This window comes from Drosophila subobscura, chromosome E, assembly GCF_008121235.1.
Source record: "Drosophila subobscura isolate 14011-0131.10 chromosome E, UCBerk_Dsub_1.0, whole genome shotgun sequence".
NCBI classification, from domain to species: Eukaryota; Metazoa; Arthropoda; class Insecta; order Diptera; family Drosophilidae; genus Drosophila; species Drosophila subobscura.
This window is the reverse complement of record NC_048531.1, coordinates 11927224-11940221: the sequence shown is the minus strand read 5'-3', so window position 1 is coordinate 11940221 and position 12998 is coordinate 11927224. Positions and strand designations below refer to the sequence as shown.

Sequence of the window (12998 nt, the reverse complement as noted above, 5' to 3'; positions counted from 1 at the left end):
GTAGAGACCTGAAATCCACGAAATCCACCCCTAATCGAGTGGATGGATAGTGCACGGCGAGAGGCAGCAGCGACAACGACAGCAAGTTGAACTTGCACCACCGACGCTCACTCGCAATCGAGACCCAAATCGCAGCCGTGGCTCGTGGCTCGTGGGAAAGCCAAAGGTCCGGGGATTCTCACGCATGTTCAGCACGTGCAGGACGTGCGCCGTCCGCTTCGTAGTGAGAGAGAGTGGGTTGGTGGGTTGGAGGGACAGCGAAGACAAATTGTTTGAAGTGCATTCAAGGTATGGAGCCAAAGGAGCGTCGCAAACACTTTATTTTAATGGATTTCTAGCAGCAACTTTCTATAATGAAAATTGCGGTCTACCATATACAATACTCGTACACACATGCATCGGCTACAAACATAAGTACATAAGTATCTGGTTGGGTCTTTCTCACATATCTGGTTACATCTAATTTCATTCGGGCGGAGGTCAAAGTCGAAGGCCACCGAATTCCGAATACCGAATCTAGAAGCTCTTAAGGCAAAGACTACTGTGCGTTCCAGCGTTCACTTGGGGATTTTCGTCGACGAAGGGCCCCAGGCTGAGCGGCTCCGCTTCATCGATCCACGTCTCCAGGGTGCAGGAGCTCGATTGGTGGCTCGACCTCTGTGACTGCGACTGGGACTGGGACTGGGATCGGGATCGGAAGTGGGAGGGCCCGGTCGCCGCCTTGCGCCACCGACTATCAAAGTCATCCCAGTGGGTGGACAGCTGCCAACGATCGATGCTCTCGTCGTCCATGGAGTTGCCATTGATGTCCCACTTGACAATGGGGTAATCATCGTGCGGCGGCTCCATGATCACAACGTTGTGGTAGTTTCCTTCGATCTTCGATCCCAGGCTGAAGCTGCACGGATGGAATCTGGCCACAGTCGGCATCTGTTGCGGCTGCTGCGGCTTCGGTTTGGGTTGGGGCTGCTGCTGCTGCTGCTTCTGCTGCTCCTCCACCTGCAGGTGCAGATCCAGACTGGAGTTGGACGGGGTGTGCCGCAGATATCGCACGTTTTCCCTGTAGGGCACGCGCTCGAACTCGATGCCAGAGTCTGGGACGGGTGTGGACTCGAGTACCTCATAGTTGCTCGAGCTGAGCAAGTACCTGCTCCTCAGGTCTAGCTTAGTCTCCGGATAGTGGAGCTGCGGCTGCGGCTGCTTCTCCTCCTCTGCCTCGCTGGCATACTCAAAGTGTTGGACGGCTTGTGGTTGCGTTTGGTGTTGGTGTTGTTGGTGTTGGTGCTGGTGCTGGTCGGGTTTGGGACTACACTCGTTCAGCTGCAGCTCCTCGTAGATGGCCTCCGCTGTGTGGCAATTGCTGTTCACATCCTTCTGCAGATAGGCCTCCCCATCGGACGGCTCCATCTCATCCTCCTCATCGCCATCCTCCTCGTCCAGGCGCTGCACAAAGAGCTGCCTTGAAGTTGATATCTTGCGCAGCAACTGCAATGCAAATCGTTCAAAATAAAGTGTTCAAAGTGAGCGGCCAACGCGACGCAAGAGTAACAAACTGCACGGAAGGCGGAGGCTCCTTGTTTCCTGTTCCGCCTGTTTGCTTAATGTTTATTTTAGTGCCTTCAGGGGCATCGATTTTTTATCGATTGCCCCCACTGTCGCTCGGCCAGCACATTGCCTCTCCCCTCTCTGCCGCCAACTCACCTTCAGACAGGACTTTTTGGTGCGCCTCAGCAAATGGGACATTCTGCTTGCCGTCTCCGTCTCCGCCGTCTCTGTGTTCCAAAAATAAGGCAGAAATGTGTGTGCAATTATCGCTGCTATTGTTGTGGCTTAAACGTTGTGGCATGCCTCATCGCGACGGTTGTGACGGTTGCGACGGCTGCTGCAGCACCTTGGCCTAACAAAACAAAACTGAAACCGTAATGGGAATCGAACCCTCGCTGGCGGCGTTGGCGGCAGTTTGCAGGTGGAGCAGGCGGCAAGGACACCCTGCCTCGGCTCGGTCGTGTGCCACATGACTCATGGCAGCCACTGCAAATGCCAGCTGAGAGGCGACCCTAACGCGACGAGACGCGACGCCGCGGTCGGCACAGGCGCAGTATAATCCGCAGAATATGGCCAGACGAGCGCACAGATTGCGGAATCTCGAGTGGGGCATTGGGGCGGGGCGGGGAGAGAGGTCGCCTAATGCGGTAATAGCGGTGCTTAAACCGAACCTAGCCTCCTCAGAGAGCCCTCGAATGGCCGGTCAAGTGGTTGGGCTCCCTACGCCCACCAATATCCTGGGCCAAAGGTAGTTCCTGCCCTCGGACTATTGGCTTCGTGCGGCAGTGTTGGCGCCAAGAGTCTCGAGGGAAAGTTTATTATGAAACTATTTCCTGACAGGGGCTTCCTTTAGATTATTGGGTATTTATATATTTATACATATGAGACATGTATTTATGTATATAATTTTCACTTCATGTCTGCAGAACATTTTCTATTCATTCACGTTTTAATAGTAAAATTCAGTTTCTTCCTCGTCGGGCTTATCAGCTCTTAAATAGGCTGGAATGAAATCAAAGCTGTCTGAACCTTTGACCCTAGACGAAATGATAATGAAATCAAGTGTAGTCGAGTAAATTCCGCACATAAAATCCCTGTCTATCATACACCCAGCAACTGTTCAAGAGGTGGAATAAATGAAGGATCAGCTAGGACCACAGCAAGTGGAGATTGTAATAGCTGGCTGTTTGTTTCAGAGTGGGGAATCGAAATGGGTTTTAAGTCTTAATCAATTGAAATGGTTGCCGAAACTCCAAGGCACTGACTGCTGTCCGGAGTGTCCTAATTAATGACATTTGCATGTAAATTTCAAGCAAATTAAGCAAATGATTTAAATGCATTTTCGTGTAAATAGCCAAACCAGTTTCACCATTCGAGTTCTCTTTTTATTTGAGTGTCGAGAATGGAAACACTTTCGGCTAGCACTTTGAGTCGATTTGTCACATCACTCAAAGTGAGGGGAAGGACGCAAAGGACACACATTGCTGTGGTTTCGGGTTATTTTGAAATCCGAATTGGAAACTGAAATGAATCGTAGTGTGAATGATGACACTCGCAGCAAATTGCAATCAAATCGCAATGATTCGGCACTCGCACCGACAGGACAATCCCATCTCTGGGTCTCTTGAGCGTGACAAGATCCTTTTTTCGGCCATCGCTCAATATTTTTCGGCTTTTCGACTCTGACTTTTGACAGTTGTCATTCTCGGCTCTTGCCAGTTTTTTCTGTTTGTGTTTTTAAAGAGATACTCTTTGCTTGCGGCCCAAAGGGGTGCCATGTCGTGTCCGATCAGAGGCGGAAGATATTGATGAGGTTGCCCAATTAACAATTGATTGATAGACCCATCTCCGCCAAAGGCGATTGGAAAGTGTAGAGTGCCGCATGAAGAGCGCCGCAATTGCCAATATCGATTACAAAAGTTGGATTTTAATTTTTAATTGCCGTTCGATGTGCCCTCAGGGGGGGTTGCGCTCGATTTGTCAGGAGTGCAGACCGCAATCCTCCCCTGCCCATCCCTCTCCTGCTTCCAGGACACGTACTCGACTATTTTTATGGTCATTGCCGTGGAATTTGTTAGGGGTGTGTGGAGGGCTTTGACACGGCTCGAGGACCGGAGAGGAGTGTCCATGTCCTCGGGCAAGTGTCAATTATGCACGTCTTGATGATGGCACGGCGTGGGCATGGACATGGGCCTCAATCGCTGTTGAAAATTTACATTTTATTAGTTTTACATGCTCGGGCAGCGGTTCAAGGGCATTAAAATTATTTACGATGCCAAATATTGTTGGTTGTAAATTTCGCATTCTGGCAAATATTAGGGGCACGCGGCAGGAAGGGCTGTGGATGTGGCATGGAATTGTAACGGACGACACTATCGCTGCTTGACCTTTGCTGCTAATTAGAGCCTCATTGTTTCGTTTCGTTCCCCCGGAGCCAACGACCGCATTCACTTTCCAGCTTAAATGGCCCGCAAGTCTGTTCGGATTTGGCCCCTAGTCGCACTCCGATGATGCTGATACTATTCTTATCGCCAAGCTAAGGCACTCAAAGTCGAAGTCGAAGTCGAGGCCCTCGCTCGTTCTCAATCAGTCTCTTTCTGAGTGGGCAGCCGTGCTAAGATGTCGAGCGGAATGCAGGAAATCCAATACTACGAGCACAAGCTCAACATTCGCCGGGTTATCGAGGAGCAGGCGAAGCTGCAGAACGTGGACGAGGCCCTCAACATTTGCGATCTGTCTAGCTTGGAGCGGAAATATAATCTCTGGGTGCAGCTCCTTCCCCGAATCACCCCCTACTATGCAGTCAAATGCAACGATGATCCCATGATTGTCAAGGTGCTGGCGGATCTCGGTGCTGGCTTCGACTGTGCCTCCAAGAACGAGCTCAAATTGGTGAGAGAAATCCACAAAAAAATCAGAGGATTACATTTTCTATTCTCCGCAGGTTCTGGGACTGAACGTAGAGCCAGAACGGATTATATTCGCCAATCCTTGCCGTCCGGTCAGTCACCTGGAGTACGCCCAACAGCAGCGGGTGGCCAATGGCACGGTGGACAACGAGTTCGAGATCTACAAGCTGCACAAGTACTACCCCCAGTCCAAGTAGGTGCTCGATCAGATCTTTCTCTCCGACTACACTCTTATCGATTGATCTCTCTGTCGCAGCCTGATTGTGCGCTTCAAGAGCGAGGCCAAGGAGGCACAGTGTCCGCTTGGCGACAAGTTCGGCTGTGATGCGGACGCGGACGCCACGGCACTCATGCTGCTGGCCAAGGCTCTCGACCTGCAAGTCACCGGCACCAGTTTCCACGTGGGCTCAGGCTGCAGCGAGCTGGAGGCATACGATCGGGCAATCAAGAAGGCCAAGAACATCTTCAACTTCGGAGAAATGCTGGGCTATGAGATGAATTTCCTGGACATCGGTGGCGGCTTTCCCGGCAGCGATGATGACAAGTTCCAGAAGGTGGGTTCAGTTTGACCACAGAAGCACAGGATGTTTGGATACTAATACGAGTACTTTGCAGATTGCGGAGAGTGTCAACAGCTCAGTGCAGCGCCACTTCCCAGATGATCGCGTCCAGATCATTGCCGAGCCCGGACGCTTCTTTGTGGCGGCCGCCTACACGCTGGTCTGCAAGATCCATGCCAAACGTGAGGTGCGCAATGAGGCCGGAAAGCTGGACACTATCATGTACTACCTGAATGACGGAGTCTACGGCTCCTTCAACTGCATTCTCTACGATCATCAGGTGGTGACGGCAGAGCATTATTTGGTAGGTACCGCCGGCACGTACTTCAGCGAAAGCTCAAGTGAAGCTTCATTTATTTCTAGGATGAAGCCGAGGCCCTGCCCGAATTCAAGTCCGTGATCTGGGGTCCCAGTTGTGATGCCTTGGACAAGGTAGGAACTCCCCTGTCACCATCCATGGATTGATATTGATATTCGTTATTTTCAGATCTCGGAGGACCTGCGACTGCCCAACCTGAACCGAGGCGATCTGCTGGGCTTCCGCAACATGGGTGCCTACACGGTGCCCATTGCCAGTCCATTCAATGGCTTCGAGCTGCCACGGACCCTGTACTTCCGCGCCATGTGACTAAAAATGCTGACAGGCATAAAGAACACAATTTCGTGTATTTGTAACCATCATGGATTCTTTATTATTTCGGCTGAGTAGACATAGCTCCTCCTCTAGTGGAAATCATCGTTTGTTCCCCAATTTCTGCTGCGGTTCTACAATATTTCGAAGAGAACAGCTGCTGCCAAAATACTGACCCGATTTGGTGGTATAGCGCATTCTCTTGAAAATATTTCATGTTCGTTTCGTCAGAGTTTGTTTCTCTTTTGGCTGGGCTGTCGGGTTGGCGAGCCGCTGGAGTGCCACTTGGCCACCATCGCACCAGAGAGTGGCTACTGACCGAAGCCTCGGACTGGCCGATGTGGCGTGGAAATGGGTCCGACTGCTGGCCAACCCGGCGGAAGCCCGTCAAGTGTCAGTGTCAGTGTTAATGTCAATGTTAATTGCTAATGGAGTTTACAACTTAGTTTGAATAGACAGAATTCATATATGCATGTCTGTATGTGTATATAAAAGTAAATATGTGTATAAAAACATTTCTAAAATTCCACTTTGCATACACCTTGCTAATATTCTCTGTGTTGAGGTTGAGTTTCCTCTGCTCTGCTCTGCTCTGCGCATAAATATCAACTTGTCACATGATTTAAAAATGTAAGTAAATTCTATAAAATGCCTATATTTTAGGTGTGTGCGAGTCATCCAGTGGGTGCACTAGGAGCTCTTGATATGTCACGATAATAACAATATAACGATATGTATTTATATGGGGATCCTGTGGGGAACATAGGGAATGGATAGGGAAGGGAATGGGTAATTGGTAATTGGAAGTTGGAAGTTGGATGAGTGTCGACTGCAGTTACAATTTGCAGTACTTGCCCCATGTTTTCTGGCAAATAAAGAGTACAAACTACTTATTCCATAATCAGTTCTTGGTGATTGATGCAAATGATTTCTTTTTGTTTTGTTTTTCTTGTATCTATTCCTGATCGCCGATCGCCTTGCCATGTGCAAATGTATTTGCCTGCCCAAAGTGGGTAACCGCATTGGGTTTCATAAATTGTTAATTAGCTATACACGCATATGTGTATCGATATCTTTATGGATTTGACAATTTCGACTAGGTTAGATTGCTTGTAAGCTGCTTTGGGGGCGGGTGCAGTTGGAGGGCAGGACGGGAACAGGTCAGGAAACGAAGAAAACTTGCTTATAATGATTGTATCTCACAACACCGACGACAAAACGACGATAAACTACGCATAATAAATATATATATGTATGTATATATATGTACTTGTAAGTATGTACACAATACGAAAGATGTAACATGTAATGCTCAAATGTAATCGTAACAATAATTTCGCGTCCCTTCTTAAACGTAACACTTGTCGCTTCTGCTTCAAAATTCTGATATGTTTGAGTTCCGTCTATTACATCAAGGTCTTAGGTCTAAGCTCTATCCGTATCGATATGTAAGAGATGCTACCATCTATGTAACTCCCTCCTCTCGGGGTGTGTGTGCTTCCAGGAGAGCGAGCTGGAAAGGCGCTGTCGCTGTCCCTGTCGCTGTCGAGCTACTGTGCAAGTGTCTGGTGGTGTCGTAGATGTTGGTGGTGTTGCAACTTTGTTGTGGACTTTGGTGTCTTGTCTGTCTGTTGGGTGCATCAATTCAACAGGGTGAAGGTGAGAGGAACAGACACGGACATGTCGCTCTGGATTGCCTGATCTGATCTGGTGACGTTTTGCTGCAGGTGGGTGGTGTTGGTGGTAGGCTGCTGTTGGAGCGAACGCTACGGTTCGTTTCGGTTCGGTTCGGTTCGAAAAGCGTGCTTTTTGGGTCTAATAATTGGCAGAGTTGCATAATTCACGGATTCACTATAATCTATAAGAAAATATACAATACAACAACACAGAAATGGTTTGCAGGCATACAAAAGGTATCTATGGGTCATGTACTTTCGTGGGATTTTCTAGTTCAGAATCGAATTGGATCGAATCGATTTGAATAGAATTAAATTGAGTTGAATGGGGAGCCCGCAATAGGAGGACTGCCCATCAACATCAACATCAACATCACTATCACTGTGCTAGAATCTGAATCTGAATCTGGATATGAAACTGACCCACATGGAAAAGTGGTCTCCGGACCTAACTAGACTGGGGACCGACAGGCTTCAGATCGGATCAGATCGAAAGCGATTAAACGCTAATCAGAAACGCCACGCTACACATGGCAATGTGGGCCAGAATGTTCACTTGCAGTATCCGCATCAGACCGCCGCTCGTGGGTGAGGGACTCACATTGAGGCCGGCGCAGTGCATCTTTTCGGTGGGCATGGCCTGCACGAAGTACTCGCGGTTGTCCAGCGACATGTGGCACAGCGGCTTCTTCTTCTGCGACATTTCGTCATCCTTATTCTTCAGGTCCTCGAGCAGCTTTGGGAACCAGGTCAATTCGCAGGAGCAGTTCAGCGGATTATCTGCAATCGATTGAGATTAGTGTGATTGAGATCAAGGGTGACATGACTGGATGCCCACGACTTGCCATTGATATCGATGATGCGTAGAGTGTCAATGACCGGTTCCATGATGTCCTGCGGAATGCGTTGCAGCTTGTTGTTCTGCAGATTCAGCGTCTCCAGTGAGTTGAGGTTCTCGAACAGCACACTCGGCAGCACCTTGATGCTGAAATTGAATTGCAGAATGGGTCGGAAACGGATGAGTAAGAGTATTCCCCGAAATGGCATATCATGCGGCAGTTTTACTCATTCTTTTGCAGGTTGAGGAACGTGAGCGAGTCTCCGAATCCGGTGAAGGCGTCATCGGCCAGGACGTTAATGTTGTTGTTGCGCAAATCCAAATGGCGAAGACGGTGCAGTGGTCGCAGTGCCTCGCTGGGAATGGAATGGATCTGGTTGTCTCCCAGGCGCAGATATTGCAGGTTCTCTGAGGAGTGAAAGTTCGAAATTATAGCAGACTCTAGAGGTAATGTTGCCGATGAACACATACCCTCTAAGCCCTTGAACGCATCCTTATCGATAACACTGATCTTGTTGCCCTCCAATTCCAAGGAGTTTAGCTGGGTGAGGTGGATGAAGACATTCGCCGGCACTGTTGTGATCATGTTGTGGGCCAGAATCAAGGAGTCAAGGTTTACCAACCCCTCAAAGTCACCCTCACTGATGGTGCGGATCTTGTTCTCCTGTATTTCCAGCTTCTTCAGGGTGTCCAATATGGACAGGGACTTTTGCGGAACTGTGCTCAAATCGTTACCCCCCAGATTCAGACGCTTCAATTTTCTGCAAGACCCACAGATTTTAGTTGCAGAAGGAACATACACTTTAGGGACTAGGTTATTCTTACCCTTCCAGTCCGCGGAACGCCTCCGGGTCTATCTGGGTGATCTTGTTCTCGTAGAGCGTCAGGATCTCCAATGTCCCTAGTCCGTCGAAGGCGTTGTTGTGAATCACGGTGATTTTGTTGTGGTTCAGGTTCAAGATCAACAGGTGGTACAAGTTGTGCAGCGCCTGGGATGGCACGGTTTTCATTTGGTTCAGCGACACATCCAGCTGTGTGAGTCCAGTGCCTGAAATATGGTAAGGGACAAGTTATGCTGTTGTGTTACAAAACGCACGTACAGTGTGTGGCTTTTTGGTCCACTCACCCAACGAGCTGAGAGCGTTCTCCTCGATGGCCGCCAGGCTGCTGTTGTGTATGGTCAGGTGGCGAATGTCCAGGGCAAGGAAAACGAATCCCTGCAGCTTGGGCAAGTTGTTGTGGCGAAGCTTTAGGTAGAAAATAATGGGGCTTTTGCCCTTGAGGGTGCCCATGGATTTGGTGATGTGCGCCAAGTCCGTTGTCTCACAGAGTATGTCCAGGCCGTTCTTTTTCACCGTGCAGATGCAAGGCGAGATGTCGCCCTGCTCCGGACACACCTGCTGTTGGGGAGTGTTCTGGGAGCCCGCCTGACCCACGCCCACCACCGCCGCCAGCATGATTATCAATGCTGCGTGACTGGAGTGGAACTGTAGTTTCTTCAACTGGATCATGATGAACATTTACTGGTAGATGTGGATCACGGATTTTGAGCTTTCTCTCAGCAAAGAACCGTTCTTAAGATGCCGTCACTGACCTTTCACGTGGATGCTGTGGATGTTGTGGATGCTGTGGAAGTTGTTGATGTTGTGGATGCTGTGCCTGCAGTAGATGCTGATGGATGCTATTTACAGTATAGTGGCTATTGCTGTATTCCTGTCGAGAAGAATTGTGTAGAGTGGAGAGTGGAGAGTAGACAGTGGGGAGAGCGGAGAATGTGGGTGAGTGCTTGTACGGGTACATTCATTGAAATCCGGCACGGCACCAAATGAAAGCTTCAGCAGAAACAACAACAACAACAACAAAGAAACGCAAATTAAGCGCACAATGCGCGATTTTATTTGGGTTGTGGAATCATGGGTTCGTGGATTAAATATAAATTGCCCGCAATTGAGCCTTACGTACGTACAAATGTACGTACAGTGGGATCGCTCCTATTGTTGCTGCCGTGCCTGGTTACGCTCGTTATGGAAGTGTTGGCTCTCACCTAAATGGTTTGTCCGTCCGCTGACAAGTGCCAACTGAAACATGCTTCCAGTGCCGCCAAGATGCACCAAATTCGCTCGCGCTAAGCCAGCTCCGGCTTAGCTCTTGGGGGAATCGGGAATCGCGAAGAAAAGCCAACAGATTAGCTCTGCCTCTGGCTCTGGGTCTGTTGCCTCTGCTTGCTGCCGCCGCGCATCGACCCGCCTGCTCGCACCGACCTCAACTTAAGGAGGGGCTTGACGCGTGTGGGCGTGTGGGCGTGTGGGGTGGGGCGTGTGCGTAATGGCTGGGTGCGAAGTCGGTCAAATGTGTGTGTATAACGATGTAACGGAAAATCGATACTGCCACACAGAGGTTGTTGAATGGCACTAACCGTTTTGTTGTCTTCTCTTCCCTCCTCGCTGTAGCTGTGGACACACACCCGAACGCGAGAACCACACACAGACACACACACGCCAGAAGAGGAGAGTCTTGGTATTTGTTTGTAATTGTTGCTTCTGACTAATTCAACAGTCCGTACATCTATTATAGGGGATGCTATAACTGTTCCTTGAATGTCCTACCCGACGTATCCTCAAATTACGTTACACACACACACCACACAGAGCTGGGACAGTCAGAAAAACGCCAATGGGGGCTATCAGTGATTATTCAATGCATGGGCTGACGTTGTTTTCACTGTAATTCCTGTTGCATTATCTTTGGAATGGGTTTTCATGCAGCAGCAGCAGCAGATTCGGAAAATAAATAGAAGTCTATTTTTACTAGAATATGAAGCACGTTTGGTTGGCAGAACCGACGATTGCGGACTGCGGACTAAAACTGGGGGACAACTTAGCGTTCAGGGGGTTGATTTCATTTCGGAGCTTCTAAAAGCTTACTTGGGAGCTTCTGTACTCGCTATATTTAAACAGTGCTTGCATACTCAGTTCTTGGGATCCATATTTAAACAAACCAAAGCGCCCAACTGTGGCTCATGTTGTTTACAAGGAGATCACAGTTTTATTAGGTGCCATAGATGAACAGTCCACGCAAAAGATGAACAGAGCCTTTAGGGTATCCGCGATTGTGGGCAAAGCGAGGTACCTTTGGATCCTGCGTCCAGAGGCTGCAAGGATTGAGATTAAGATAGATATATCCTCCATGCTCCTAATTATACCCGGTACTCGAAGAGTAAATAGGGTATATAGTATTTGTGCGGATAACGGTTGTATGTAACGCACAGAAGGAAACGTTTCCGACCCCATAAAGTATATACATATATTATTGATCAGCATCAATAGCCGAGTCGATTGAGCCATGTCTGTCTGTCCGTCTGTCCGTCCGTCCGTCCGTCCGTCTTGTTTGTCGGCTAGTTCTCAGAGACTATAGGAGCTAGAGCCACCAAATTTTGGCACCAGACTGCTGTATGCTCACACTGAAACCAGTGTATTTCAAAAATGAGCCCCGCCCCCTTCCGCCATTCCGTAGGGAATGACCATATCTATCAGATCACCAAATTGGGATCCGATTGGATCATTATTATAGCCACAATGAAGAAATTAAACCGCACAGTATGACCGCGGAGCTATCGATAAAATATACAGTCTGACCCTAAGAAATATACCGAAATATACCTTTCCATTTTATATATACCGCAAAGCGTTAGCACGTATTTTTGCGCGCAAATAAAACTAAAATTTTGTAAACAGAGCCACAGGTCGACTTGAAAGAAATTTGGATTAAGCTGATAGAAATGTCAGGTTTTGTTTATAAAGAGGTGAACGGGGACTTGTTCAGCGCGAAGGCCGACTATTCCATGTGCCATTGCGTGGACGCCGACTTGCGTATGGGCAAAGGGATCGCTGTCAAATTTCGGTATGTCCTACGTTCTCCTTTGCAGAACACAAAACTTATAATTTGTATGTATTTCCGCAGCACTAAGTTTGGCCAGCTACTGACATTGCAGAGGCAGAATGTCCAGCCGGGTGGCGTTGCCATCCTAAAGGATCAGGAGCGTTTTATCTACAATCTCGTTACCAAGCAAACGAGCTGGGGCAAGCCCACCTATCAGCTACTCCACAGCACCTTGACCGCGATGCGGCAGCATATGGTATGTAAAAACTATGCATAACTATGCATAGATGACAGATGAAGAAAAAATTTAAAATTTGACAAATAACCGCTAATGTACAGATGTAGTACTGAGTGCCGGGTATAAAAGTTGTGACGCGTAAGAAGCGTGTCACAGAACGCCTTCTCGTTCATTTATTTCTTTTGGCAGAAGTACCCGATTTGTCGTTGTTCTTTTCCGGAAATACCCGTTTGTTGAACTTTTAGAAATATTGCCAACAGGAGGCGCTTTTGAACCGGTTGAGTTTCTAAGGGAATACACAGATGGCGCCACACTAACAGTTTCCAACATTGTAGCTTTTGTCAGTGTTGTCAGTCGATAACGATAAGTAAATTTGTGTTGGCGAGCTTTCGTCAGTATGTTAGGTAGGTGACAGTAAATTACTCTCAGCTATGAATCTGGCGCCAGTTTTGAAATTTTACCATCTTAATTATTGACTGATTGTCCTGGCGTAACTAACTTTTGATTGTTTGGATTTTTGTAAGTTGCATTCACTGGCTCATTGGATCTGGGATTGGCATTCATTTTTTAATCCTTAGTTGATTGGGATATTATATTAACTGTATACATTGTATGTATGACCATAATATAGGTAATTTACATATAATGGAACTTGATAGAAGCTGTGAAAGATTGTACGTAAATTGCCTTTACTTTTATAATTTCATTCTGCCGCTATGATA

General features: G+C 48.1%; 4 protein-coding genes across 6 annotated transcripts; 2 read left to right on the top strand and 2 right to left on the bottom strand.

The window, feature by feature from the left end:
• Positions 1-278: 278 nt before the first annotated feature.
• Positions 279-1942, bottom strand: LOC117890186 (RNA polymerase II degradation factor 1). The gene is made up of 2 exons (XM_034794891.1): positions 1702-1942; positions 279-1485 (listed from the first exon to the last, which is right to left on the bottom strand). The coding sequence occupies exons 1-2, from the start codon at positions 1741-1743 to the stop codon at positions 517-519; spliced, it is 1011 nt and encodes a 336-aa protein (XP_034650782.1). The 5' UTR covers positions 1744-1942; the 3' UTR covers positions 279-516.
• A 2189-nt stretch (positions 1943-4131) lies between these two features.
• Positions 4132-5689, top strand: LOC117890324 (ornithine decarboxylase 1). Its single transcript, XM_034795113.1, has 6 exons — positions 4132-4437; positions 4490-4647; positions 4711-5008; positions 5070-5318; positions 5378-5446; positions 5502-5689. Exons 1-6 carry the CDS (start codon positions 4165-4167, stop codon positions 5640-5642), a joined length of 1188 nt encoding a protein of 395 aa, XP_034651004.1. The 5' UTR covers positions 4132-4164; the 3' UTR covers positions 5643-5689.
• Positions 5679-10415, bottom strand: LOC117890323 (slit homolog 2 protein). 3 transcript variants are annotated; one of them, XR_004648571.1, is made up of 8 exons: positions 10204-10415; positions 9286-9872; positions 8985-9207; positions 8631-8920; positions 8387-8567; positions 8167-8306; positions 7745-8101; positions 5679-7503 (listed from the first exon to the last, which is right to left on the bottom strand). XR_004648571.1 is itself a non-coding variant. In XM_034795112.1 (8 exons), the coding sequence occupies exons 2-8, from the start codon at positions 9677-9679 to the stop codon at positions 7486-7488; spliced, it is 1425 nt and encodes a 474-aa protein (XP_034651003.1). In that variant the 5' UTR covers positions 9680-9872; positions 10204-10415; the 3' UTR covers positions 5679-7485. The 3 variants fall into 3 exon arrangements, 2 of the variants coding, with proteins under 2 accessions (XP_034651003.1, XP_034651002.1); XM_034795112.1 differs by having other exon boundaries at positions 7923-8101; XM_034795111.1 differs by having other exon boundaries at positions 5679-8101.
• A 1464-nt stretch (positions 10416-11879) lies between these two features.
• On the top strand, positions 11880-12566 carry LOC117889706 (ADP-ribose glycohydrolase OARD1-like). Its single transcript, XM_034794127.1, has 3 exons — positions 11880-12059; positions 12120-12294; positions 12522-12566. The coding sequence occupies exons 1-3, from the start codon at positions 11938-11940 to the stop codon at positions 12564-12566; spliced, it is 342 nt and encodes a 113-aa protein (XP_034650018.1). The 5' UTR covers positions 11880-11937.
• The last annotated feature ends 432 nt before the right edge of the window (positions 12567-12998 follow it).